The following is a 25691-nucleotide window of genomic DNA, read 5'->3' as shown; positions in this document are numbered from 1 at the left end:
TAGAAGATGCATCATAAAGCCTTTATACCTGCTTAACTTAATGGCAGGCAAAATGCATAAAAATGATATCGCATTGCCTTAACCTTGTCATAATGAGAAATAAGTTAGACTGGTCTTCATATTGAAAGTATTAATCAGGAATAAATGTTTCAGAATCCTCAATTTTATTTAAAATAGGATCTCAGTTGGTGTGAGATCACCATACATCTAACTCTATATAATTTAAGATTTGGTCATGAGGACTTCCATCCCTGCACCAAAGCTTCTGAAACCTTCACTACTGACTGAAACATGCACATGTGAATATCTGCACATGAATGTTCACATGCGTGCACACACAACAACCATACTGTCTAACAAGCAATTCTTGAAATTTGGGAAGGTTTGGAGGAAAGCTTCTTCATGCATATCTTGTTCATATGTAATGGGATTATGAGAAGTCACAAATAGTGGGGTATGGGCTCTTTGTTATTTTCCAGATTATGGTCTGACTATAAATTCTTGCTGATATTCTTTTGACACAATGGAGGAAAATATCCTATGAATTTTGAAATCCCTCATTGAACTTCTTAGTATCAATGGAAACAATCTGGCGACATCACTGAAAAAACCCCATTTCTTTTACAAGAAAATAAGAGGGGGACGAGAGAGGGGAAACTTCCTTTTTATTCCATCAGGCTTGTGCAATGTTAATTGTTGCAGTGCTTTCTCAACATTCATATTATATTTTTGGGGCTTGTATGGCTTTACATTTTTAAAATTTATTTTATATACTCTTCTTAGTACATTGTCACAGGCATTTTTTTTCCTAGTGGAGAGTCAAATCATAAATATTAAATCATGTTTCGGTGTATGTGCAGCAATGCTTGTATGTATGTGCAGCAGAAACCCTAAGGGATTCTTTGGAACCTGGCCATTGTATATGAGGATAAGTACAGTCATATAACTTTATTTCTAGGCCTACAAAACGGTTTCTTCTGATAAAGCCAGATACAACGAACGTATTGATGATATTAAAGAGAAAAATACAGCGGAATGGAAACCAAAACCCTGGCCCCCAGAGTGTAAGTTGAGTCTCTGTTAACTTCTGGTTTTGCATCTGTTAGTTTAAAATTGTTAGATTTCAGGGTATCTTAAAAGTAGAAAACCAACATTTTAAACACAATAGCAAGGAGAACTAGGGTAAAAGAAAATGTTTTTTCCAATGGATTTTTCTGTTTTTTGAGCAGATCTATCCATTTCTTTTCAAATGGATTTGAAACTAAATTTAAAACAATCATCATTGGGTGTCATTTAGAGAAGACAAGAGTGGTTCTTATTTTGCTTCTTCTGGGTCATAAGAATATAAATAGATGGGGATGTATATGTGCTACACAAGCTTTAATTTCCTCTGCTAACTTTCTCACTTAGTTTAGGTAATTTTGTTGCATCTAATACATAGAAACCCACCCACCCCCAGTCCTGAAAAAGTGATGCAGTTGATGTACTGTAGCAGGTATTTTGTTTTCAAAAAGGTTAAGTTTAATTAGGCTTCACAATGAAAAAAGACTAAATTGCAAAAAAAGTTGTTAGCTGAAAGTTTAATGTTTAATCAAATGTGACTGAACACAATGCAAGCAAAATCAGGTTTGTACTCTTTGTGAGATGAGATTATAGTTCTATGCAGTCAGCACTTTTAGAGTTGAAGCATGTCAGAAAATACACACTAAATCACCTCTGCTGAGGTGGTGATGGGTGGGAAATTCCCTATTTGAAATCCTGGGAATTATTCTCTGCTACTCCTAGAACTGGTACACTTGCAAATGAACTCCTTAAACAGTTGTCTTTAAAAACTCTTATGACGCTCTGTGAATATTGGTCTTTTCATATATTTAGTAATTTTGGCTAAGAAAACATTTTAATTTATAATAACTAAGAAGGTGCATAGACTGAGCTCTGTTTGAGCTATGACTTAGCTCAGGAACCTGCTTCCACTGCTATAATATGTAAAAATTATTAAGATGTCCTTAAATATTGTCTGTAGTCCTCTAAATTAATAACCAGTGTGTTCTGCTTTGTGAATCATATGGTATTTTTACCATGAGTTTGGAGGGATAAAGATATTTCATGGCATTTTCATGGTTAAAGTTAATATGATGAGGGAGGACTGTGATGTGTTTGTTTATTAATTGGTAGTCAAGCCTAGGTGTTTTGAAGATTAAGAAAGTGGCTCCTGGGAAGAGGGTTTTTAAACCTTTTTCCTCAATGCCATTTCCCCAGTTTAAATGGTCTAGTTATCATCAGCTTTGTGGGAAAGAAACATGCCATGTTCTTGTTCAAATGGATGAGTTTCATATTACACTAAAATAAGGCCTGGAAATTAATATTTTATGCTTCCCTTAAACAGCTGGAGATGGTAAGTTACTTGAATTAATATTTGGGGTAACAATTCTGGTAACAACTAATGCCCTCCTAAAATATAAGACTTCATTTGATATTAAAATTGCCATCTGAAGTATCTGAGCTTGCCCGTCTTAATTTCTCTCTAGCTATTCCAGTTATAGCTACAATACTGAAAGTGCTTCATCAGAACTCTCTAATGGGGCAGGCGGTTGACTGATGGCAGCAGGAGCGTTTTGCCGTTCCTCTGCCACTCTAGACAGCAGCTGCTTCACCTCGCCCTTTGGAAGGGCCACTCCTGGTCTTGTGGAAACTTCAATAACTTTGCTAGTCTTTACTAGCAAAGTTATTGTAGCATAAGCTTTTATTGGCTACAGTCCGCTTCGGGATCATAGTCTATAATTGCTTGAAGGCTCTTGAGGCTGAAAAATGTCTTAGGGATAGCTCTATGGGTAGAATGGCTGCATTAAAAAGAGAGGCTCAGTGAAGGAATTGTTTCCAGCTCCTTAAATACTGTATCCATTCTCCCTATCACAAATACATACAGAGCCCAGCTTGTCATTTCCTCTTATTTGTGATCAAACTAGATTCAGGCAGACTATTGGCCTCAGAAGAGTTATTGCAACCCTGCAGAAATTGCTTGCACCTTGGTCCCATTAAAATCAGCGGGTTGTATCCAAAGAGAGATAGTCATGACTGAGCCCCATTGAAATTAGTGATTTGAGATAATCACAACTAACTAGCCTCATTGAATTCAATATTGCTTTGTTATGGCTTACTGTCTTTGGGTGCAGCCCAATGGAACTACACTGCATAGATAAATGCTTAAGGCTGCTAACATATGCAATAATTCCTAGGAAGCACATTGGATTTTCCTGTCTTAATACAATGAATGCAAACAAACTTGCATTTTTCCTTTCCTGATTTCTGTCCCCTTCCTGTTTTCAATTCTGTGAAAAAATGTTTGGACTTTGGAAAGTGTTAATTCCATATTAATTGCTTTCCCCCACTCCTTTTGTCTTTCTGCCCCTTTTTCATGAGATGAGTGTTTGGTATTCTCCTTCCTTGGGTCTCTTGCTACTTGTCAAAAATGACCTTATTTCTTCATAAATTGCTTGCTAAAATATTAAACATTCAGAAAATAGAAATATTAGATTTTTCTTAATTTTTGTAAATATTATTGAGTCTTTCAGATTTGCCTAATACTATTACAATCTGGCATATTTTCCCAGTTTTAAAAAAAATAATCTGCTGTACTAAAATTATTAAGCAAAACTGGACAAAGCTATTAACCTCCCACTGGATGGATTTTAGACTATTTCACACATTTCTTTATTTAATTATATAAACCAAATACACTCCAAGATACATGAAAATGTAAACTCTGAATGCAACCAACTTGTATATTCAAATCTACGTATTATACTGGTATGCTTGTCAGGGAACCAGGATTGGCTCCAGCTTCCTGTCGAGAGAGAGAGTGTGTGTGTGTGTGAGAGAGAGAGAGAGAGAGAGAGAGTGTGTGTGTGTGTGTGTGTGTGTGTGTGTGTGTGTGTGTGTGTGTGAGAGATGGCAAGCCCAGGTGGGCTGCCCTGTAATATGTGAAAGCCCTCTGATGAAAGATTGAAGGAGGGGGGAAGTTCGCATGTCAAAAACCAACTTTTTAGAATTCCAGATGGCATAAAGTTAGTCTCTATAGCAAAATATGTGTTAATTATCCAATTTTCAGAATAATAAGTTTTTACACTCTACTGAATGGGTTCTTATAATTCCTTTCCCCGTTTCCCTTCCTTTCAACTGGTTTCTGGTCTCTTTTGTGTTCTTAATCTTTCTAGTATTGGAAAGGTTGTATTTAATCTTTCTAATTGTTCCTCTGCTTTTACCCTTTCAGAATAAAATACAAGGGACATTTCCAGATCTGAGGAATTAATTTTTAAAGGGACTGTCCATCAATGTATACCTCGCAAACTTGAGAAAAATCATCTATTGTAGAACTCCATATTTGTGAGATTTTCTTCCAATAATTATATCTTTTCAAGACCAAGACATAGCACTATTTAAATGCATCCTGTAGAAGATCACTTGGCACTCTTAAGACACTGGCTGTTCTGAATTATTGCACTTGTAATTTGAATGTACAATAAAGCGTACTGAACGTTAATCTTGATTACCAATCTGTTCTTTGTGTGAACAGGTTAGTTTTTCTGTCCCTTGGAGGGACACAGTCAGGTCTTGTGGGCTCAAATGTATCAATATAGCAAATTTAGCAAAATAATATTTTTCAATTTTTAAACAAGTGAAATGCCCTTCTTTCACCAATACAAGCTTCTGACAGCATTCTGGAAGCATTCCCCCCCTCTCTCCCAGGTGATAACATAAAGAATCTGCAACGATTTTTGAAGACAGGATCATTTTTTTTCACCTGACAGTGTCTCTTTCCTTTGTTCTATTCCTCACTTTTGCATGTGATTATTCCACACATATATTTCCAGCTTTGATTGTTACCTGGGTGAGTGATTTGTCTATTAACAAAGTGTGTGAGGCACTGTTTCATTTGTGTGGTGCTGTGCCTTTTCTCTTGAATCTTCTTCACTGTTTAAAATTACTGTTTGAAAATGGGCTTCCTAATATTTTGAGGCTGAAGAATACACTTCTAATACATTTCTGTGACCTGCACTGGGCAGCAACCAGACTAGATAGTAATGACTAAGCACCACTTAAATCAATGAGACAAGTTTGTCATGACTAACTTAAGTTCAATTAATATCAGTGGGCCTTAGTCATAACTATCTTAGTCTGGATGCTGTCCACTGTTGCTTACAAAATGACACGATGCAATCGCATGTCATGAATAGGGAGACAACTGGGCTCACAAATATACTTATCTGGTTCCTAAATAATTGTAATTGTTTACAATTATTATTTCTATAATAGCACCTACAATTGGCTAGCCTAAAATGTAAATGGTGACTGACATATGAACTAATTCTGTGTTGGCACTATGGAGGACAGATGATCAGTATCACTGATCTCCTTTTCCCTCTGAAGCCTACTAGGCCTCTTGAAAATATGCCCCCGAGAGTTGCATGACCATCAGGGACACATTTTTTTCGGAGGCCCAGTATGAGACAGAAGGGAAGATCAGTGAAAATTGCTTCTTCCCCTATAGTGCGTATAAATTTGTATGTGTATATGCAGAACTGTCTCCTCCAGATAAGTGAATGGAGAATCCTGTGCATGTGTGCAAATTTAGTATGACACAAAAGTGCTTGAAAGTGCACAAACAGCTCCTAGATTCAAGTGACAGTGTAGTTGATGGCAGTCTCAAATGCATGAATGGATCAAGCTTGTTTTTAACTTGCAACTTCATGGCATGATGCTGTGCTACAGAGGAGCATCTAAACAGTAGCCTAGGTTGACTTAATATAAATACGAGCTGTTTACAGTGGAGTCCTTGCCATTCATTAAAGGCTTTAACCTCTGAACTGTGCTTTCATAAATTGCAGTCCATAATATGGCATGTTCCTTCTTATTTTGTTGTTTGCACTTCATAGTCATTCTTTGCTTCAAGCCATATATATTTTCCATTATGGTGACATAATAAATTAGTTTTGTAGGAGAATCTGATATAGTTACTTACAGTAACCATCTTAATGTGGCTTTAGCGAATGAAGATAGTGGGAGCTTAAGTTAACCTGTTTCACATTGCATGCTTCTGCTTCATGATTTCTCTGTTGTATTAAATGAAGCCTTAGAAAGTGATGAAATGGAAACGAAAGAAGTTACTGAAGTCAGTGAAGAGGCAAAACCTGCTACAGAAGAGTCTGAAGCCACAATTACTGGTGAATCTGAGGTACAGAGTGAAGGGCCCACGGAATCTGCAGAAGCAGAGAAGAGAGAAGAATCACCTGTTGAGGAGGCATCCTCAGGTGTGCAAGAAGAAGAGCAGGATGCTGCTGCCAGCTCAGAGGCAGCTCCAACTCAAGGTTAATGTTGCAAATGAAATTTAACACTTTTGCTTTTTACCACAGGAGGCCCTGCTTTGGTCATAGTGAAAAGAACATCAGATGTAATATTCCAAATGGAGTAAACTTGCATTTTAAAGCTTTAATTTAAATTTTCACTTTAGTGCTCTTGGGATTTCACTTCAGTTGTAGTGTTCAAGAACTACAGTTCATGCAACTTGTACTTGAATGTATTGTTGTGAATTTCATTGAGCAGAAAGAGCCTCTGGCATCTATTAGAACTTCTAGTTTTATTCAGAACAAACCGTTGACCATAATAAGCATGTTGTGCTGTAAGTGGAATTCTCTGCAAATGCATGGTATTTTTTAATGAAATACACAACATGTAAAATACCCAATAAGGTATTCATCAGAAATAAAGCTATTTGGAAATCTTGGAAGATTTCTTCTATTGCCACTGCTCTCACCACCCTGTGCACATGCATAGCCTGAAGAATTTTCAAACAATGGAATTTGGATTTTTTGTGAGGGAAATGAATTGCAGATTGGAAGAAAAGCTGATTTCATTCTAAAAAAATGTGCACTTCCACAGTATTTTAGATTTCCTTTTACCCAGACAATATCAGAAATGGGTGAGTAAATAATATGTGGAAAGAGCCCGAAAAATGTATGATGAAATCAGGTTATTCCAAATTAATTTTGGAGGCTATGTGTGGTCAGGAAGTTAATAATGTGGACTCAGCCAGGGCTCTGTTGGCTCTATTTAATGGGGTTTTGTCTTTCACAGCGTTCACTTGATTATAGATCATGCTTTGAAGTTACATTGGCATAAACTAGAAGAATAGAATCTAGATCTTTTATTTGCTTCTTCTTCACAGTGGTTCATAGAGCCATCACAGGTTACCTCCATCTTCTTCTTTATATATATTTCTCTTAGGCATACCCATCGCTAATCCCATGCATGGCAGCTCTCGTGAGAGTTCACGAGCAGCTGCCGGATAGCAATGGGGACAGGTGGGAGGGAAGAAAATGGGGCCGATGGGGAAACAAAACAGCAGTGAATGGCAGCGGGAAGGCAGGGGAGGGGAACAGTGGTGGTGCGGGGGGAACGGCAGAGGCGGATGGGGAAGAAGACAGTGATGGGGGGGAGTCATCGTTGTCAAACTAGAGGTGCAGATGTACTGCGCCTGGCCCAGCTAGTTTATATAAATTGCCTTAAGTAAATTGTAACATGAGTTCAGTTTCAATACTGCCTGTGATGTTTCAGTTTAAAAGATCTGATTGTGAAGCACTTTTTAGCAGAAAATATCATTTGTAGAGATGTGCACAAACTGAGATTTGTGCACTGGTTCGGCACTGCAGGGAGGGGAATGGCGAGCAGGGTCTTTAAATAAGAAGAGAGCAGCTCCTTACCTTCTCTCGCCGCCACATGCAGCTTCCTGCTGCAGTGGTGCTCATCCCAAGAAACTGTGCAATGCCAGCATGCATGTGCCATTTGCATGGTCAGCAATACCATACCGACCACACAAATGGTGCCTGTGCAGACGCCATGTGCGTGCCAGCACTGTGTGCAGGTTCTTGGGATGAGTGCGACTGCAACAGGAAGCTACATGCAGTGGTGGAGAACAGGTAAGGAGCTGCTCCTCTTTATTTTTTTAAAGATCCTGCTTGCCACTCCCTGCAGCATCAAACCAGTGCATCAGCCTCAGTTCGTGAACATCTCTAATCATTTGCTAATTGTATTAAGGGTTAATAGAATGTTTAGAATCAAATGTTTTCTCACACAATTAATGTGCTGTATTGATATGCACACTTGTTTTCCTTCCCAGAGAAGTGTGATCCAGGAATTGATTTGTAGTACTGTATGATGCAAGAAATAAGGTTTCTAACTCATGCAATATTTTTAACTCATGCAATATTTCAAATAAGTTTTATTAAAAACAAAGGCGAGCATCAAGAGCTGTGTTTGTGCTCCTGCATCAGCAAAAGCCATTTCTCCCACCCTTCTTTTCACTGCTGCAGAGTGCATGGATGCTGACAAAGCCAATTCCTGAGGGTCAAGGGACCCTTGGCTATAATATGATATGTGTCGCAGGAAGGAGGGGGGAGTTCCAAGAAAATTGGTAGTGAAACAGAGAAATTTTGTGCTGGTGGAGTGTTCATCTGAATGCTGCCCATAGGATTCAGAGTTTTTAAGAAAAACTAAGCAAAATGTTATATCCAGATTAGTGCTTTTGCAAGAGATCTTCCCCATCCCCGCCCCCCCCCCCCCGACTCTCAGGAATGATGTGGAATGCCACACGGGCTGCAGGTGGAGAGGAATCCCCTATGATTGGGCTGAGGGAGTCGTACATAAAGCTTGATTTGCAAAAGGTGCCCCTGCCTAGTTTCTGTACTGAATTGCATGTAATTCCTGAGGAGGTCAGGAGGCTGTGGGGATGGGTGGGAAGATGCTTTGCATGAGCACAAATTTGGATACAACTCCAAATGTATGGAACCTGTATTGAAAAACTGAAATACTTTTACAAAAGCTGATCATTTGGAAACTATTGTTCTGAGATTAATACATTTTATTTCTCCATCTCTATCTGAAAGCTTTTCCTTTCTTGTGATATACTGGCTATTGTCCATAACACAATTCAGCCAGTAAGAAAGTGTTATACTTTGTAAGACCAGTGATCCACCTAGTGCAGTTCTGTTGATCAATAATTCTCCAGGATCTTGGGAGCAGCAGGCTTATCTGAGTCATGGTATCTGAAATGGTCAAGACTGAACCATATGTATGTAAATCATGTTTTTTGCTACAGTGCTTGTGCTCCACGCCTGCTTCACGAGAGCCCTAATGTTTTCCATTCACTTCATATACAGTGTATGCCTCTGTGCATACACACACAGTACTCTCCTTGATGCTAAAGTGGGTATGGAACCCTGTGGAAGAAAGAAGTATGCGTGCATGAGCATCCATGTGTACAAGGAACTGCTGAATCATGGTTGCCATGTTACCTGGGCTTTTATTTTAAAGCAATACTAGTAAGAACTACCATTATTGTTGAAATGGATATGGTTAAAGATACACAATCTGGTCCAAATAAGTTTACATTAATTGTTTTGTAACACTTCTGATTGACTAAGCTAAACTATTGTATTTTTCTTCCCAAATGGGGTTGTCAGATTAATTCAAACCTATTTTTACACACACTGCCCTCTCTTCAGTACTTGTGGTAAAATCAAGGGACTCTTAATCTTTGCAGTACCTCTTAGTTCTGTTTATGAGGAAAGAAAACATTTTAAGTATGCATTATAGTATGCATATAGCTGGAACAAGAATGTGTGTTAGCATCATTTTGCTGAAATGTTGCATTTAAAATTTTGTATTAAAGACTAGAAGACTTGCATTTGTATTTTCTTCCTTTTGGAATATGAATCTTTAAATACAAAGGAAACAAAGTTGAGTTGGTGTTTATACTACCTCTTACTTAAATAAAGGGTCTCATAAAACTGTACTACAATCTGGAGCCTATTGTATTAAGCTTTCCCAAGTATCGTGTGTGTGTGTGTGTGAGTGAATGGGCTGTAATACAATAAGTTAGTATGATGTCATCAGTGGTGCCCTTTGGACTGGACTTGTGGTCCAAAGTCCAGTCCCCTGCAGGCCTGGGGGCCCCCAAATGCTCAGAAAAATTGCTGGGGCGGAAGCAGCTGTCTGCTCAACAGCTTCTCTCACCCTGCCTGGCTTCACTATGCGGTGGTGGCCGGTGAGGCTGGGCCAGACTAGAGAAGCTGCCAAGCAGACAGGCGCTTTCATCCTGGCCAGCCATGACTTGAGGCAGCATGGGGAAGAAATGGGTGGATGAGGAAAAAACCTGGCTGTGATGGCAGCAGCCACAGCTGGAAGCTAGGCTGCACTAGCTCCTGGAGCCAGGGATAAGAGATTTGCTGCTTCCCACTGTTGCTGGTGTGTTCCTCCCCCACCCTACGCCTGCCAAGTGCCAAATAAGTGTTCCTTCACTGTGTTTCTCCTCTGCCCCCTGCCTTTGCTGAGTCTGGTGCTGGTGCTGGCACAGTCCAGACAGGTAAGGGAGAAAGAGGGGAGAGGAGTACAACTGTCCATACAAAATGTATGTGCAGGTCAGTGGGAAGTATCTGATATTCAGAATGTCTTCTAAAAATTGCATCTTATCTTGGTGGGTGGGTGTGGCGGCAGCAGGCCTTTAGGTCCAGGCTCCCAAATTACCTAGGTGCATCTCTGGATGTCATACAAGGAAATGCTGCAGTCCTGCAAAGCTATGCACATGAGTTAGAACGCTATATTCCTCCTAGGTGTGTTGGAAGTTGCCATTACAGTGATTCTTGTATTGTAACAGCCAAGTCTCTTTCAGCTTGAAATTTTGTCTTTCAGCTATATAAGCAGCTGCGGCTGAAACTTTTAACACAGTTGCTGTGTGTGCTGAAAGCTAGCAACAGTAGGCATCTGCTGAAGTCCAAATTTTGCTAAAAGGCCCACCAATAACCTCATCCCCCAAAATTGCATCCTTTAAAGAAGGTGAGAAACGCCTGACCATGCAGTTTGAATGCCTTCTCCAGTTTTTCAAGAGATGCAGGCATAGGCAACTTAGAGGTGTGCTCCACCCTCAGCTTTAATTTCAAATTCAGACAATGCACAGCTCCTGCTATATTTGTTGTTGATGACTAACTCTTCAATCTGTAAAAACATTACTTTTTTGCTGACTTGAGTGCATAATGAAATCAGATCAGCGTGAGCTGTGGAGGTGTAACTGCTTGTTTGGCAATTGACTCTGGGAATGTTGGCTTTGCTTAGCATGCCCCTTCGTTCTGCATTTGCATCTGTGCATAACTCTGCAGTCCTCTTTCCTGTGTTGTGCAGTCTGGTGTTTTCCCTCATGCATGCCTTATTTTCACACTTTAGTTTTTTAAAAAAGGAAACAGTCTTACACTGTATATCCTCTTAGACTGGTTGCTGGTGCTGGTTCTTCAACTAATTTAAAATTCTAAAGCTAAACTCATATTAAATGTTCTCAGCATGCATTCTTCCATGTAAGAAGCTTCCTATTGCTCACTGACCTTTCAGAGAAACCATTATTTCCTTCATGCTACATTTGCCTTGAGGAAGATTATTTTGAACATTTATTTGATTTTTTGTAATAAGCAGTCACTTTTGCTTTTCTTCTTGTTTACTCTTAATCTTTCACTTAATGAATGTTTGAGTTCAGAGGTATTCATAACTGGATTCCACTAACATAAATAAATATCCATGCATTGCTATCACCATCCATACCGAATTAATTGGTTCAAATTTAATTTAAAATGTATTGATTGATTGATTGATTGGTAAAGAGAGACATCTAAAAGCTTTTCTCAGCTGATAAAAATCCCTCCACTTTAAGTAGTGGAAAGAAACCTATTTGTTAATACCAAACATGCATTGGTTACTATGTATTTTAGACTTGGGCATCTGTACTTGCTTGATATAGTTTATTCGTAGATTTAAGGGACAGCTGCCATAATGTAATAGTACTGCTACTGTGTTGACAGTACAAAGGTCTTGCTTGTAATTCGAAACAGCAAAAACCAAATTGTTCCTCTTGGAGAGTATGTTTAGGGGGATGTATCCTTGGTCATAAGAACAAATTCAGCATAATATGTGGATTTAACAGTCAGTACAGAATCAAATGTATAATTTCTTTTTATTATTTATTTACTTATGTAATGATCGCATTTTTATACCACTCCAGATGGGAGTTCTCTGGGTGGTTTCCAAGGCAATAAAGACCAATAAAAGATTAACACATTAAAATTTTAAATGATAAAAGTATTAAAACACAATTAAAACAATGTCTAATTAAAAGCCTGGGTGAACAAATGCATCTTGACTGCCTTTTTAAAAGTTGTAAGAAATGGGGAGGCTCTTATTTCAGCAGGAAGTGTGTTCCTAAGCCGCTCCCCAAATTATTGCCTCTCACTTAGCCTGCCAGTTTGGGAGAAAAATATTTTTGATTTTTTGTCCCCCTTTTAAAAGAAAAGCAGGGGTGTGTGAAATCTGTCCTCAGGGGATGAGAAAGGGCAACTATTATTACATTTGAATGATTTAATTCATGTTTCTGATGTAAATAGGGGAACATGTTAAGTCATATATACCTTGGCCCCTTAACTGTGACAGTGGCCTCTTCCTTTGTTTCACTGCATAACTGCTAGGCCTCAGTGCTCCTATTTGCCCTTTACAACCTTCCAGCCTTGTCCTTCATAAGCAGAAGGGGCTGTTAAGTTCCTTGTCAGGGCCAGAGGGTCCAGGACCTTTAGGCAAGGCAGGCAACCAACAGGTGCATCTTTACCTGCCACCTGAGGATGGCTAAATGAAGGAAGAGGCCACTGTCACATAGAAGCAGCCACACTCACACTGCTAAGCATTTGAGGACTATGTGACAGAACAGGCCAAATTATCCCAAGACATTAATTAAATGATTAAAATGTAAGGATGGCTGCCCTTTATTTTCAAGATATTTCTCCTTCCTTGGCGGCGGCGGGGGGAGGTTGAAGGGGCAGCTTTCATCAGTCCTGACAGAAATTCTCCTCAGCTGTTACTAGGGCAAAAGGCAAAAAGAGCAGGAGACAGGCGCTGTTCACCACTTCTCCACACAGTTGCTCCCCCCACCCTTTGCTAAAGGCAGAGAGAAAAATAATAAATCCTCCTATTGGCATGCCACACAAGAGGGTGATGGGGGGGGGGGAGAGAATGGGAAATTTCTAGAGTTATAAAATTTCTTGTGGTCTTCACTCCCTTCATCTCCACTCCTATAAAACTCTTCACCTCCTCCCTTCTCCACACAGTTGCTCCCTTTTTTTAAGGGACAGAAAAAGCAAATAAAAATACAATATCGGAGTAGAAACATGTTATAATTTATTTGTACTAACGTTGAAATGGTCCTCACAGACGAACAATACAGATTTCTCACTGAACGTTTTTTCTCGCTCTTATCTACCCAAGATTTCCATTGCTTCCTTTCACTCTCCATGCTCGGAATGACCAGGCTGCTGCCTTTTGGGGGGCTGGGGTGCACCAATTAGGCATCCCAAGCCTTGCTTTCAGCTGTATATGAGCAAATGTGGGGGGAGGGGCAGGTGGCTTGTAATCACATTTTGGTGGTTACACCCAATACCCCCTCCTGCAACACTAGAACCTGTGGTAGAAGCAGCAGTAACCTGTGGCACTCCGGGACATGGGCTCCTAAGTATGGCTATGGCAGGAACTCTTGTCTGCTTTTTCAGTGCCATGTGCCAGTGCCTGTTCCCTGGTGCTGGAGGAGTAGCACACAGCTTGCATATTCTAGAGCAGGGATTCTCAACGTTGGGTCCCCAGATGTTATTGGACTTCAACTCGCATAATTCCCAACCAAAGGCCACTATAGCTGGGGATTATGGGAGTTGAAGTCCAATAACATGCGGGGACCCAACGTTAAGAATCCCTGCTCTAGAGCAGGGCTGCTCAACTTCGGCCCTCCTGCCAGATGTTGGCCTACAACTCTCATAATCATTGGCTATTGGCCACTGTGGCTGGTGATTATGGGAGTTGTCATCCAAAAACAGCTGGGGAGGGGAAGTTGAGCAGGTCTGCTCTAGAGCAAGGGTGGGCAAACTTGACCCTCCAACTATTGTTGAACTACAATTCCCATCATCTCAAGCCACAAGTCTGAGAGAGTGTTGTCTTTGAAAGTACCAGCAATTCTGAGAGTGTGTTAGTACTGTAGCACATGCTATGAGAGCAAGGGTTCCCAATCTTGTTTTATTTATTTATTTATTAAATTTTTCTTATATGCCATCTCCTCCAAAGACTATAGGTGGTGAATAACGACAATACCAATAACAGTTAATTATAATAATAATTAAAGGGCAAACAGCTGGTGAAACAGGTGGGTCTTAAGAAGGGCCTTAAAAGCAGCCAGGGAGGGGCTGGATGAATCTGAGGGGGAAGAGTGTTCCAAAGAAGGGGGTCAGCCACAGAGAAGGCCCTCCTATGGGCCCAGGCACCATGCACTACACCAGGGCCTGGGACACTAAGGTGGTTGGTGTACTATAACTCCCATCATTGTCCAAAATGCCTTTTGGCTTGGGATGATAGGAGTTGTAGTTCAACAATGTTTGGGGACTCAGGGTTGGAAACCCTTACTCTAGTCTAGTAGCATGTGCTACAGTACTAACACTCTCAGAATTGGTGGCACTCTCAGAGAGAACACTATCTCAGATTTGCCCCCCTTTTGCCCTACATGTTCTTTCTTTTCTACAGTAACTGAAATCTGTATGTTAAGATGGTTGTGTTGAGAGAGAAAAATAACAGATTTAAAAATATTTAGAGAATAACAAAATATATCGGGACATTAGACATATTAGCTGACATACAGAATAAGTTACACAGTAGCAGAGGCCATCCACCCAGTAGGTGAACAAGGTGGCTGCTTAGGGTGCCAACTGGGGAGGGGTGTCGATGACCTAGCTCATTTGTGTGCACTATTGTGCTCATTTGTGTGCACTATTGGCCCCTGCTAACTGGGCAAAGAGGCACCTTTTACCGTGGTGATTCTCTTTATTTAGCAGGGAGAGAATAACTGGCCCTATCCACCCCCAGCACAATAGATCCAGTGACTGTTGCTGGTGTGTGTCTTATGTTTCTTTTTAGAATGTGAGCCCTTTGGGGACAGGGAGCCATCTTATTTGTTTGTTATCTCTCTTTGTAAACCGCCCTGAGCCATTTTTGGAAGGGCGGTATAGAAATTGAATTATTATTATTATTATTATTATTAATAATAATAATAATAAATATTGGAGCCAGCTAACACCAGCCAGCCAGGGTGGGTAATGAGAATTGCCCATCTGCCCAATGGGAGGCGACTGCCTGTGCAGGTGAAGGGGTCAAGGGAGTGCCTGGGCTTTTCTAGACATGTGCAAGTGCCTCAACCCAAATGCCATTCATCAGGAGCCACATATGAGTAGTAGAGCACATGCTTTATAGGCAGAAGGTCCCGGGTTCAGTTCCTGCCATCTCTAATTAATAATGGTTCTTGAGTAATATGACAGGGAAAGATCTGGCTGCATGTGCCATTGGAGACAATGCTAGTCAGAATGGATAATACTGGCTAGATAGACAAAAGGCCTGACTTCATAGGAACATAGGAAGCTGCCTTATACTGAGTTAGATCATTGGTCCATCTAGCTCAGTATTGTCTACACAGACTGGCAGCAGTGTCTCCAAGATTGCAGGGAGGAGTTTCTCTCAGCCCTATCTTGGAGATGTCAGGGAGGGAACTTGAAACCTCATGCAGATGCTCTTCCCAGAGTGGCCCTATCCCCTGAGGGGAGTATCTTACTGTGCTCACACCAGTCTCCCATTCAAATGCAAACCAGGGTGGACCCTGTTTAGCAAAGGGTACAATTCATGCTTGCTATCACAAGACCAGCTCTCTTCCCACAATATAGTGGCTTCATCAACTTGTTACAGTCTCATTGTCTGTTGGAGTGTCTGGAGTAGCAGGACAAGGAAGTGTTACTCTCTATTTTTCAGGCTGGGCCTATCATCTCTTTATTATCTTACATGCTATATCTTGGAATTCTGTTTCCAAACATCTCAAGCTCCAGCCTGTCTGAATGTTTGAATGCCTGAACCCAGGGGTGTAACTATATAGGGCAAGGGGAGACAGTTGTCTGGAGGCCCACTGCCTTGGGGGCCCCCCCAGAGGCAAGTCACATGACTGACTCCCCCAGCCGTGCTCCTGCCCGGGCTTCCTTCAGCTGTATTCATCCTCCGAAACTGATGTGAGTGTTAAGACCTGGAGCTACCAGAACAGCATGTCTTTCTCTAGTACTGTTAAATGACTTGCATCATCCACAATTTACAAAACCTTTAAAAAAATTATTTAGAATGATGTGCTATTGTGGCACATAGTATATATATGCTTTTTGTTACCACTATTCAGGCCTCATTTAAGATTTCTTTACTTCATGAGCTGAGCTTCAGTGAGGGAGGGCATTTTAAAATCTTGCCTCTGGGCCCACTACAACCTTGCTACGCCCCTGCTTGAACCTGTACTGGAATTGAATGCAGGTGGAAGAATAATGGGGTCAGTGCCTGATTTTAACCACTAAATGTATAGGGGAGGTGTTTCCCCCCCCAATAGAAACTTGTTAAAATACTTCAAAATAGGCAGTTATTTAGAGTTGAAACTAAATTAAGTTTTGGATCTGTTGTGATCAAAAACAACACTTGAAAATGGTAGCAGGACTCGTGTGTGCGTGTGTAAAAATGTCTAACACTAGTTTTACACACAATTTAGGTTATGAAGAAAATTACATGGGACTGAGTTTTTGTTCATAGTTCTATAGCTCCAGGCAGATTCCAGTTGTGTTATGCTAGCCATCTGCTATTATTTTAGCCTCATAGTTTGCAGGAAGAAAACTCTTCAGAAGTATTTGAATATGACAGTCTGCATTAGAGGGAACAATGACATGATGGCTTGGTTAACCAATAAAATAGCTCATTACAAGAAAGATGCAGTTCACAGAGAAGTAAGCAATCTCGTTCACAGAGATTACTTTGTTTTCTAAACACTGCTTTATATCCTTGAGCAGTATAAATAGTTCATTGTACATGTTACTGAGAAAAACATTTCTCCTCAAGTAAAACCATACATTTATTTCTAACCTAAACACAAAAAGTAAATATTTATCAATTAAAACTTCTAACTAAAAAGACTAGGCTTAAAAAACTTTGACACAAAATTTGCAAAATGGAATCTTCCTGCTGTCGACTCTTCCTAAAATTATCCCTTTATTTTTGTCCTGATGAGAAGCAAGTTTGAATCAGCCCACAATCTCCATGGGAAGAATGCAAAACTAAACATTCTGTTGAGTCAGTTTCTGGAAGTGTGCTTAAATTGGTCAGTCAGACTGAATGATTTACAGGCAAGCTAGTAACAAGGACGTAAAGGGCAATGATGGTAGGTTTCGACAGAGGAAGAGTTATTACACTACTGTACTTTATTGCAGTCTGGTAGATCTATCTAAAACTTGGCTTGAGTTGCTTCACTGCAAGGAGAAGTCTATGCCACCATTACTAAAGCAACATTCTATTCTAAACAAAAAGGTCAGAAATCATCCAGTTCTCACCACCACCACCTATTATATATTTGCCCCAACTTCCTGTTCCATTACTACCAACAATTGCTGGTGCCTCAGAACTGGGGAGGCAAGTATTCCCTAGTGATCCTTTGGATCACATATGGTGGTGATCTCACCTCCCTCTCTTCTTCTTTCTGACCCATAAGAATTGTAGGGGATGGCTATGTTATGTTGGAGCTTGTGAAAAGATCTGGGAGAGCCAGGCTGATATTTGTGTGCTGCTGCTCAAGGTGATAATCCTGTTACTTGAGCAAAGGGATGACGATTGGGATGTGAATATAGAGTTTGTTTTACCCTTTTCTTTGATTTAAATGATGTGTGGCTGCTTTTAACATTAGTATCTGTAACTGCAAGAAATTAGCAGGATTGCCTTTCAAATGATCTAAATTAACTCATACTATTAGACAGAAGAATGTAAAATGCATCTTATTTCCATAAAGTACATGGAAAATTTCTAGAGCTGGTGCTTCCTTCCCAGTTGGAATGGGCCAGTGTGCATTCTGAAATGAAAAAAAAAATATTTTTTTTAGCTAGTCTGGGACTTCAGCAGCAAACTTCTCCAACCAGTAGACTGATAAATTCTGATATTAGTCAAACCATTTGCAGTTATCAATGACTCCGGCAAATCAGCAGCAGCATCTTTTGGGCTGGAGCAGAAAAGATTCTGGGAATTTACTCTCCATTATTTTCATTGATGTAGTTTATCTCATTCAATTTATATACTGCCCTTCCCAACATGGCTCAGAAATGTTTACATTAAAATAAACACATAACAAAACAATTAAAATTGTGGTTTTAAATCATTTTAAGGTTTTTATGTCTGTTTTAATTTGTTTTTATGATGTTGTAAACTGCTTGGAGATGGAAGTTTGGGGCGGTCTACAAATATAATTATTTAAAATTTTAAACCAGATTAAATTAAAAGCTAGACTAAAAAGATGGGTCTTTAAGGCTCTCCTGAAAGCCTCCAAGGAAGATAATCCTCTTATATCCAGGGAGAGTGTGTTTCAGAACCCAGGGGTGGCAACTGAAAAGGCCTGATCCCAGGTCACCACCCAATGAACTGGTGGCACCCGAAGACGGGCCCCTCCTGACGATCGTAGTGAGCGATGGGGATCTTGCAGAGGAAGGCACTTTCCCGGGTTTATTCTGTTAATATCAAATTCTTTCTGCACTAAGAAGCTGTACAGAAAATAGAAACATAATGGTTGCTAAGGAATTCACAGACCTTTACATATAATGGCTCAGCAGAGAGATATCACGGTTTCCTGAATTCTGAACATTCAGCTTGTGTCCTTGCTGTCTCATGAACCACTCCTGTCAATAACTGTGGTCCTACAGGGCAAAGTTTCCACTTTGATAATATGCATGCAGATATAGAATGGTGGGCACATCAGATGTCACTGCAGCTTTAGCTACAGAGTGCAAAGAGTTAAGTCATTTAGTTAAAGGTGGGGCACCCCATTAGAACCATCACAACTCTGTTCTGTATAAGACATTAATGTTTTGAGATGTGCTGTCAATGTATAGTTTTCATTTCATTTTTGGAAATGCATCGTGCACTTTTAATGTTATGAAGTTTTCCAGTTCTTAGGTTTTTCAGTAAAGAGAGATAGTGATGTGACATGCTCACAATGGCAGCTGTCATTTTATTTAGAACATTGGTGTTTTGCCTTTCCCCTCAAACAGCATCCAAGACAGCTTACAGAAATTGTAATCCATGATACAAATACTGTCTTAAAACATAAAAGTCTCTGTAAACAATCAATAGAACAGTTTGGAGCACAAGTAAAATCTCACACACAGGTGGACTAAGAGGTAATAATTAGAGTCCCAGACAAGTTTGCCTGCAAAGGGAATTCTACAACTGAGACATCATGACAGAAAATACTCTTTCTTATGTATCTACTCACTGAACCGCTAAAGCAGAAACTCATGGAGGGGGCCTCCTCTGAAGATCCACAAGGGGTGTAAATAACTAAGTCTGTAGTTTCTCACATACAGTATGTGAAAGAGTCAAACTAAATGTGTTTTGGAAGATGTGCGAACAATCTCCTGACTTTTCTAAAACAATGAAATGGAGCCATGAGGGCTGTGAAATTGTTTGGCACAGCAAGGACAGCATGCTTAACCATTTTTCTGACCAGCCAGGGTCCTACAACTGCTTTCCAATCTGTGGGGTGGGGGGGGGGGGGAGATAATGTACTCATCCTTTTTTCCTTCAAGAGAAAAGTAGTTGCAGGGAGGGGGGATAATTTGACTGAAAATAGTCTGTGGGGAAAGAGTTGAGCACCATTATCTCCTGCTCCAATCAAATTCACAGTTCCTTGTGGCAGCATTACAGTAAAAACACAAATGCAGTTGGGAACTGCTCTTGTGTTTCCCTTATCTTGTGTAGTTTGGTCTCAATAGTGATGTCCATTGCCAAGATCCACCCAAGTAAGATGCAGAGAAAATTTTCTCAGAGAAGGAGAATGAACATGCCCTGCCTAGGACCCCTGCTCCTGACCTCATACATCCAACAGACCTCAGCCTCATGCAGCAGACCTCGAGCAGCCAGGGCGTGTTGCCCTGCTGCAGTTGATTCCCCCAGAGGATTCATGAAGCTCTGAGGACCTGGTCCCTATTCCCCCTGCCCTCACCCAATGAAGCTCTTGTTCAGTTCTTGGAACTCCCTACAATGTTCCCAGGAACCCAACAGGGATGACACCATGCCAGGGCTGAACTCTACACCAGAGGCAAAGTACTTGCATGGCTGCTTGACATCCCCAAGGGATCTACTCAAGAGGAGAGGTAAGCCAGCTCAGGCACTTGCTTTGGATCAAGGCCATCTGAGTTCCAGAAGGGATGAGGCTCTGGGCATCCGGATGAGGCTCCGGGCATATGCAAATAGGCAACCCCCATTTGCAGGCAGCCTTTGCTGGTCAAACACCTCTTTCTTCAAGTTCTTTCCTCCAGCTGCTGCACCTGGGTATGGACAGCTGTGCAGTATTGCTTGCTGGCTGCAACCAGATGGAAAAATGGGTGTCAGTCAGCTCTACCACTACCACACTGCTCTTAATCCAGTGAGAGGAGGGGCCATGCAGAACATAACACGGGCATTCTCCCATCTCCTACACTTGGCTTGTGTAGGCTGCGAATCTTCGAACAAAGAGATGGGAAAGGCTGCGGATCTTCGAACAAAGAGATGGGAAAGGGCCAGGGGCATAGGGGGCTTGCCAGAGGTCCAATGACAGGCTGCCCCTGCATGAGGGCCACACACCTTGCCTTCGTGTGCGTCTGATGTCAGATGTATGCTGACACGGGCATGGCCACCACTGGGAGGGTGAGTGTGACCCCTCACTCATCTCTAGTTGGCACTTTAGAACATAAGAAAAAGCCCTGCTAGATCTGGTCAAAGATCCATCTAGTCCAGCATTCTGCTCCACAGTAGCCAACCAAGTGCACTTGGGAAGCCCTCAAGTGGGGAAAGAGGGCAATGCCTCCTCCTGTTGGTGTTCCCGAGCACCTGGTTTTCAGGAGCATGGTCCCTCTGACCCTGATGGAAATCTACATCTCTCAGATTAGTAGTCATGGATAGCCCTGTCTAATCCCATCTAGATTGGTGACCTTCACCATATTCAGTGGCAGCAAAAGCAAATTCCAGTTTCAGTACACGTTGCATAAAGAAGCATTTTCTTTTATCTGTCTGGAATGTCCCAGCGTTTAGCTTAGCAGATGGCCCTGGGTTCTAATATTATAAGAAGGAGAGAAAAACTTCTCTCTGCCCATCTATCCATGCATAATTTTATACATCTTTATCATGACCTCCCTTACCCACCTTCTTTCTAAACTAAACAGGACCAAATGTTGTCTTTCCTCATAGAGGAGTTGCTTCATGTCCCTGATCACTTTGGTTACCCTCCACTCCTCTGCTCCTTTTCCAGCACGACAATATCCTTTTAAAGGTTTTCCAACCAGAACTGCACACAGTATTCCAGGTGCAATTGCATCATAGATTGATATAAGGGTGTTACTACATCTGCAGTTTTATTTTCAAGCTCTCCCCTAATGATCCCTAGCATGGAACGAGCCTTCTTTACAGCTGCCGCACTCTGGGATGACTATTTCAGTGAACTGTCAGCTACAACCCCTAGATTCTTTTCCTGATCAGTCACTGCCAGCTCAGATCCCATCAATGAATATATGAAATTGGGGTTTTTAGCCCAATTTACACTTATCATCACTTTACACTTACTTACACTGAACTGTATTTGCCATTTTAAAGCCCACTCACTTAGGTAGGAGAGATCCTTTTGGAGCTCTTCAGATCCTTTATTATTCTTACCACTCTGAATAATATGGTGTACTCGGCAAACATTGGACATCCTTAGCTCCAGATCCTTTATGAACAAGTTAAGAACCACTGGTCCCAATACAAATCTGGCTGAGTGCTTTCTCTCCCTTGCTAGGAACTCCGAGCGAGGGAGAGAAAGAGAACCCAGTTGGTGAATGAAGAGCCGGCTGGAAGGGCCTTGTGGGAGGGGCAAGGGGCCCCAGACCATGGTGGCTCTGAGACATTTGTCCCCCCTTGTCAAGTGGTGGCGATGTCACTGGAAAGGACGACAAACAGGTGTTAAGAATTCACCTAGGGGGCTGCAAGTAATTATAGAGGGGCTCTGTATTCTGTAGTCCTGGATTTGATCATTCAAGCAGTAATGAAACTTTATATTGTCAGAAAGATTGCAGACTGTAGTTCACTGGGATATCTTTCTGATAAATACACATTTTGCTCTCATTATTAGTTGAACAGGTTCTGTGAAAGTACGAGGCAGTGAAAACAGATCTTTCTTGATAAAGATGAGATTATTTTGAACACTTTCATTCTGAACACATTAACTCTGCAGTAAGTCCTGCGGCTTTTAATGGAACTCACCTTTAACTAAGTGTGCTTAGAAGTGGAGATTTTGATCTGTTTACTCATAAAGAGCTTTATTATCCCCTTTGAACACAGCCACTTTTCAAAGCAGAGCTGAACTGTGCAATGCTCAGCCTACTAGCTAAAAACTCTTGGTAGGATCCCAGCATCTCCCCTAGGGCACTTATTCATGGTAATCTACTATTTCCTTTTGCCTTAAAATGTAATATCCTGTGGATAACATAACCTGATTTCAACTCCAAACAGAAGGGTATTTTCATAATTGAGGAAGTCCACAGAGTTTCAAAGAGTCTCGTTGACACATGTCAATTTCTCAGTTTTATTAGTTAGGTAGGATACACACATACACACTAAATGTTCTCTGAGGTTTGTGTTTCCATCTGTCACTGCAACTTCCTTTCAGAAGTCATCTAAAACAGTGTTTCTCAACCACCGGTCCCTGGACCGCTGCCGGTCCCCGAAGGGTTGAGTGCCGGTCCCTGACTGGGAGTCAACCCCCCCTCAACTGAAATCAAGGCACTCACTTCCTCAATTTTGCACATGGCACGGAAGAGGAAGAGTATCACGGAGGCATGGGACCCTTCTTGTGCCTTGCTTCCACGTGCTGCTGAGATCTTCCTACAGCTATCTTATTCCCTATCTTTACAGCTTCAAACTGTATGCGGTGCAGGGGCATGGAGGAAAAAGTATGGCAGTGGGCGCCACTTGAAGGGCTGCTGGTTCTTGCACGCTCATTGTTTGCAGCCAAAGGTTGGTTGATTGAAACCCAGCTGCCTGTTGTGGTCGAGGCGCCTTGAGAGGGGATGCTGTTTCCCTCTTGCATCAGTGGGGCTTGCTTGTATGTTGTTTTCATTGGCCCCATGTAGCTTTTGAATTTTTCTAATGGCCCAACATCCCCTCTCCATTGAGTAATCACAAGCACCTCCACTCCAGACATACTGGAGACAAATGTGTTCACCCAGGCTTTTAGATTCAGGGGTTCTCAACCTTGGGTACCCAGACGTTGGTGGACTTCTACTCCCATAATCCCCAGCCATAATGGCCAAATGCCATTGTTGTTGGGGGTTATAGGAGTTTAACTGAGGGACCCAAGGTTAAGAACCCCTAATATTCCATGTTTGCAAAAGATTCCAAATTTAATTATTTTAATGCTTATATTATTTTCATTCTAAACTGCCCAGAGATGCAAGTTTTGGGCAGTATAGAAGTCTGAGAGATAGATAGATAGATAGATAGATAGATAGATAGATAGATAGATAGATAGATAGATAGACTTGAAACCCCTTTACTAACTGCTGGTCCGGGAAACTGCGCATGAAGAATGTAGCGGTCCTTGAAACTCTGCACGAAGAATTTAGCGGTCCTTGACTCCAAAAAGTTTGAGAAACACTGATCTAAAAGGATCTGAACCTCAGATCCATATTTTACACCACATGGATTGGTTTTTGTGGTGTACTGACTAGGGACATGAATATGAAGGACAATTTGGTGATAGATTTGGGATGTCTACATGTAAAATCATGAGGATTTGTGCCTTGGATCCATGTCTTTGTACTTCAGTAACATAATGAAGCACTGTATCTGTGATCTTTACAGGTGACAGCTGTGAATATATGGTGAAATGTTGCCTCCTCATTGTAAGATTGATAAGAACTTAAGAAAAGCTCTGCTAGATCAGGCCAAGACCCATTCAGTCCCACATCCTGCCTCACTCAGTGGCCAACCAGGTACATCTGGGAAATCCATGAGGAAAAGAGGACAACTCCCTCTACCCGTTGGTGTTCCCTAGCACCTGGTGTTCAGAGGCATGCCACCTCTGGTCCTGAAGGGACCAGTATACAGCTACAGTATACAGCTACTATGGCTAGTAGCTGTTGATAGTCCTATCTTCCATGAATTTATCTAATCCCCTTTTAAAACCATCTAGTTTGGTGGCCATCCAATCTACACCCAACAGCAGCAAATTCCATATTTCAATGGAATAAAGGAGTACATTCTTTTGTCTGTCTTGAATCTCCCGCATTTAGCTTCAACATATTATTGTGGGTTCTATATTATGAGAGAGAGAGAGAGAGAGAGAGAGAGAGAGAGAGAGAGAGAGAGAGAGAGAGAGAGAGAGAGAACGAACTTCACTTTATCAACTATAATCATGAGGACACTTCAGGAAGGAAGTATTATTTGAATCTGTGTTTTTCCAGTACAATAATGCTATATGATGTATGTACAATGCAATCTATCTGGCCAAATTTGACCTGTAATTGGAGTGCACAGCAGATGTTTGGGATGTTTTTATAAATCCTAAGGACAATGCCTCAGATTCAAGTATTTGCACCACAGCAGCACCAAGAAGACGCAAGGAAGGGCATCAAAAATAAAACTGCTAATATTATAATGCCCTTATACAAAACTGTGGTGCGGCCACACCTGGAGTACTGCATACAATTCTGGTCACCACATCTAAAAAAGGACATTGTAGAACTGGAAAAGGTGCGGAAGAGGGCAACCAAGATTATCAAGGGCCTAGAGCACCTTTCTTATGAGGCTGGGGCTATTTAGTTTAGAAAAAAGATGACTGCGGGGAGACATGATAGAGGTCTATAAAATCATGCATAGTGTGGAGAAAGTGGATAGAGAGAAATTCTTCTCCCTCTCCCATAACACAAGAACCAGGGGTCATCCCATGAAATTGATTGCCAGGAAATCTAGGACCAACAAGTGGAAGTACTTTTTCACACAATGCATAATCAACTTGTGGAATTCTCTGCCACAAGATGTGGTGACAGCCAACAACCTGGATGGCTTTAAGACGGGTTTGGGTAACTTCATGGAGAAGAGGTCTATTGACGGCTATTTTAGTCGGAGGGCTTTCGGCTACCTCCAGCCTCAGGGGTGGGGTGCCTCTGGGTACCAGTTGAGGGGGAAGTAACAGCAGGAGAGAGGGCATGCCCTTAACTCCTACCTGTGGCTTCCAGCGGCATCTGGTGGGCCACAGTGCGAAACAGGATGCTGGACTAGATGGGCCTTGAGCACGATCCAGCAGGGCTGTTCTTATGTTCTTATGAGGGTGGCGTTGCAATTGCTGTCAGGAAAAGGGCTTAAATGCCATTTAAAGGGATTTAAATGCCCTTTTCCTTCCGAGGACGGGTGGTCCATTCTAAAAAGGCATGGTCATAGTCAGCATGCCCCTCTTAAACATCGTAGCCAGTGGCTGCCACCCTACAGACATTCTGATACCTCACCCACAG

The 25691-nt window shown here is 41.3% G+C and overlaps 1 protein-coding gene across 4 annotated transcripts in view; it reads left to right on the top strand.

Moving 5' to 3' along the window:
- MGARP (mitochondria localized glutamic acid rich protein) overlaps positions 1 to 25691 on the top strand; it is a 43123-nt gene that overhangs the window by 6631 nt on the left and 10801 nt on the right. For all 4 annotated transcript variants that reach the window (XM_053255692.1, XM_053255688.1, XM_053255689.1 and 1 more), the window contains exons 3-4: positions 959 to 1064; positions 6129 to 6365. In XM_053255692.1, coding sequence (XP_053111667.1) covers positions 959 to 1064; positions 6129 to 6365 — 343 coding nt within the window. The remainder of the gene's footprint in view (positions 1 to 958; positions 1065 to 6128; positions 6366 to 25691) is intronic.

The sequence above is a fragment of the Hemicordylus capensis genome, chromosome 5 (assembly GCF_027244095.1).
Source record: "Hemicordylus capensis ecotype Gifberg chromosome 5, rHemCap1.1.pri, whole genome shotgun sequence".
NCBI classification, from domain to species: Eukaryota; Metazoa; Chordata; class Lepidosauria; order Squamata; family Cordylidae; genus Hemicordylus; species Hemicordylus capensis.
The sequence above is the reverse complement of the archived record's forward strand: the minus strand, read 5'-3'. Positions and strand labels throughout refer to the sequence as shown.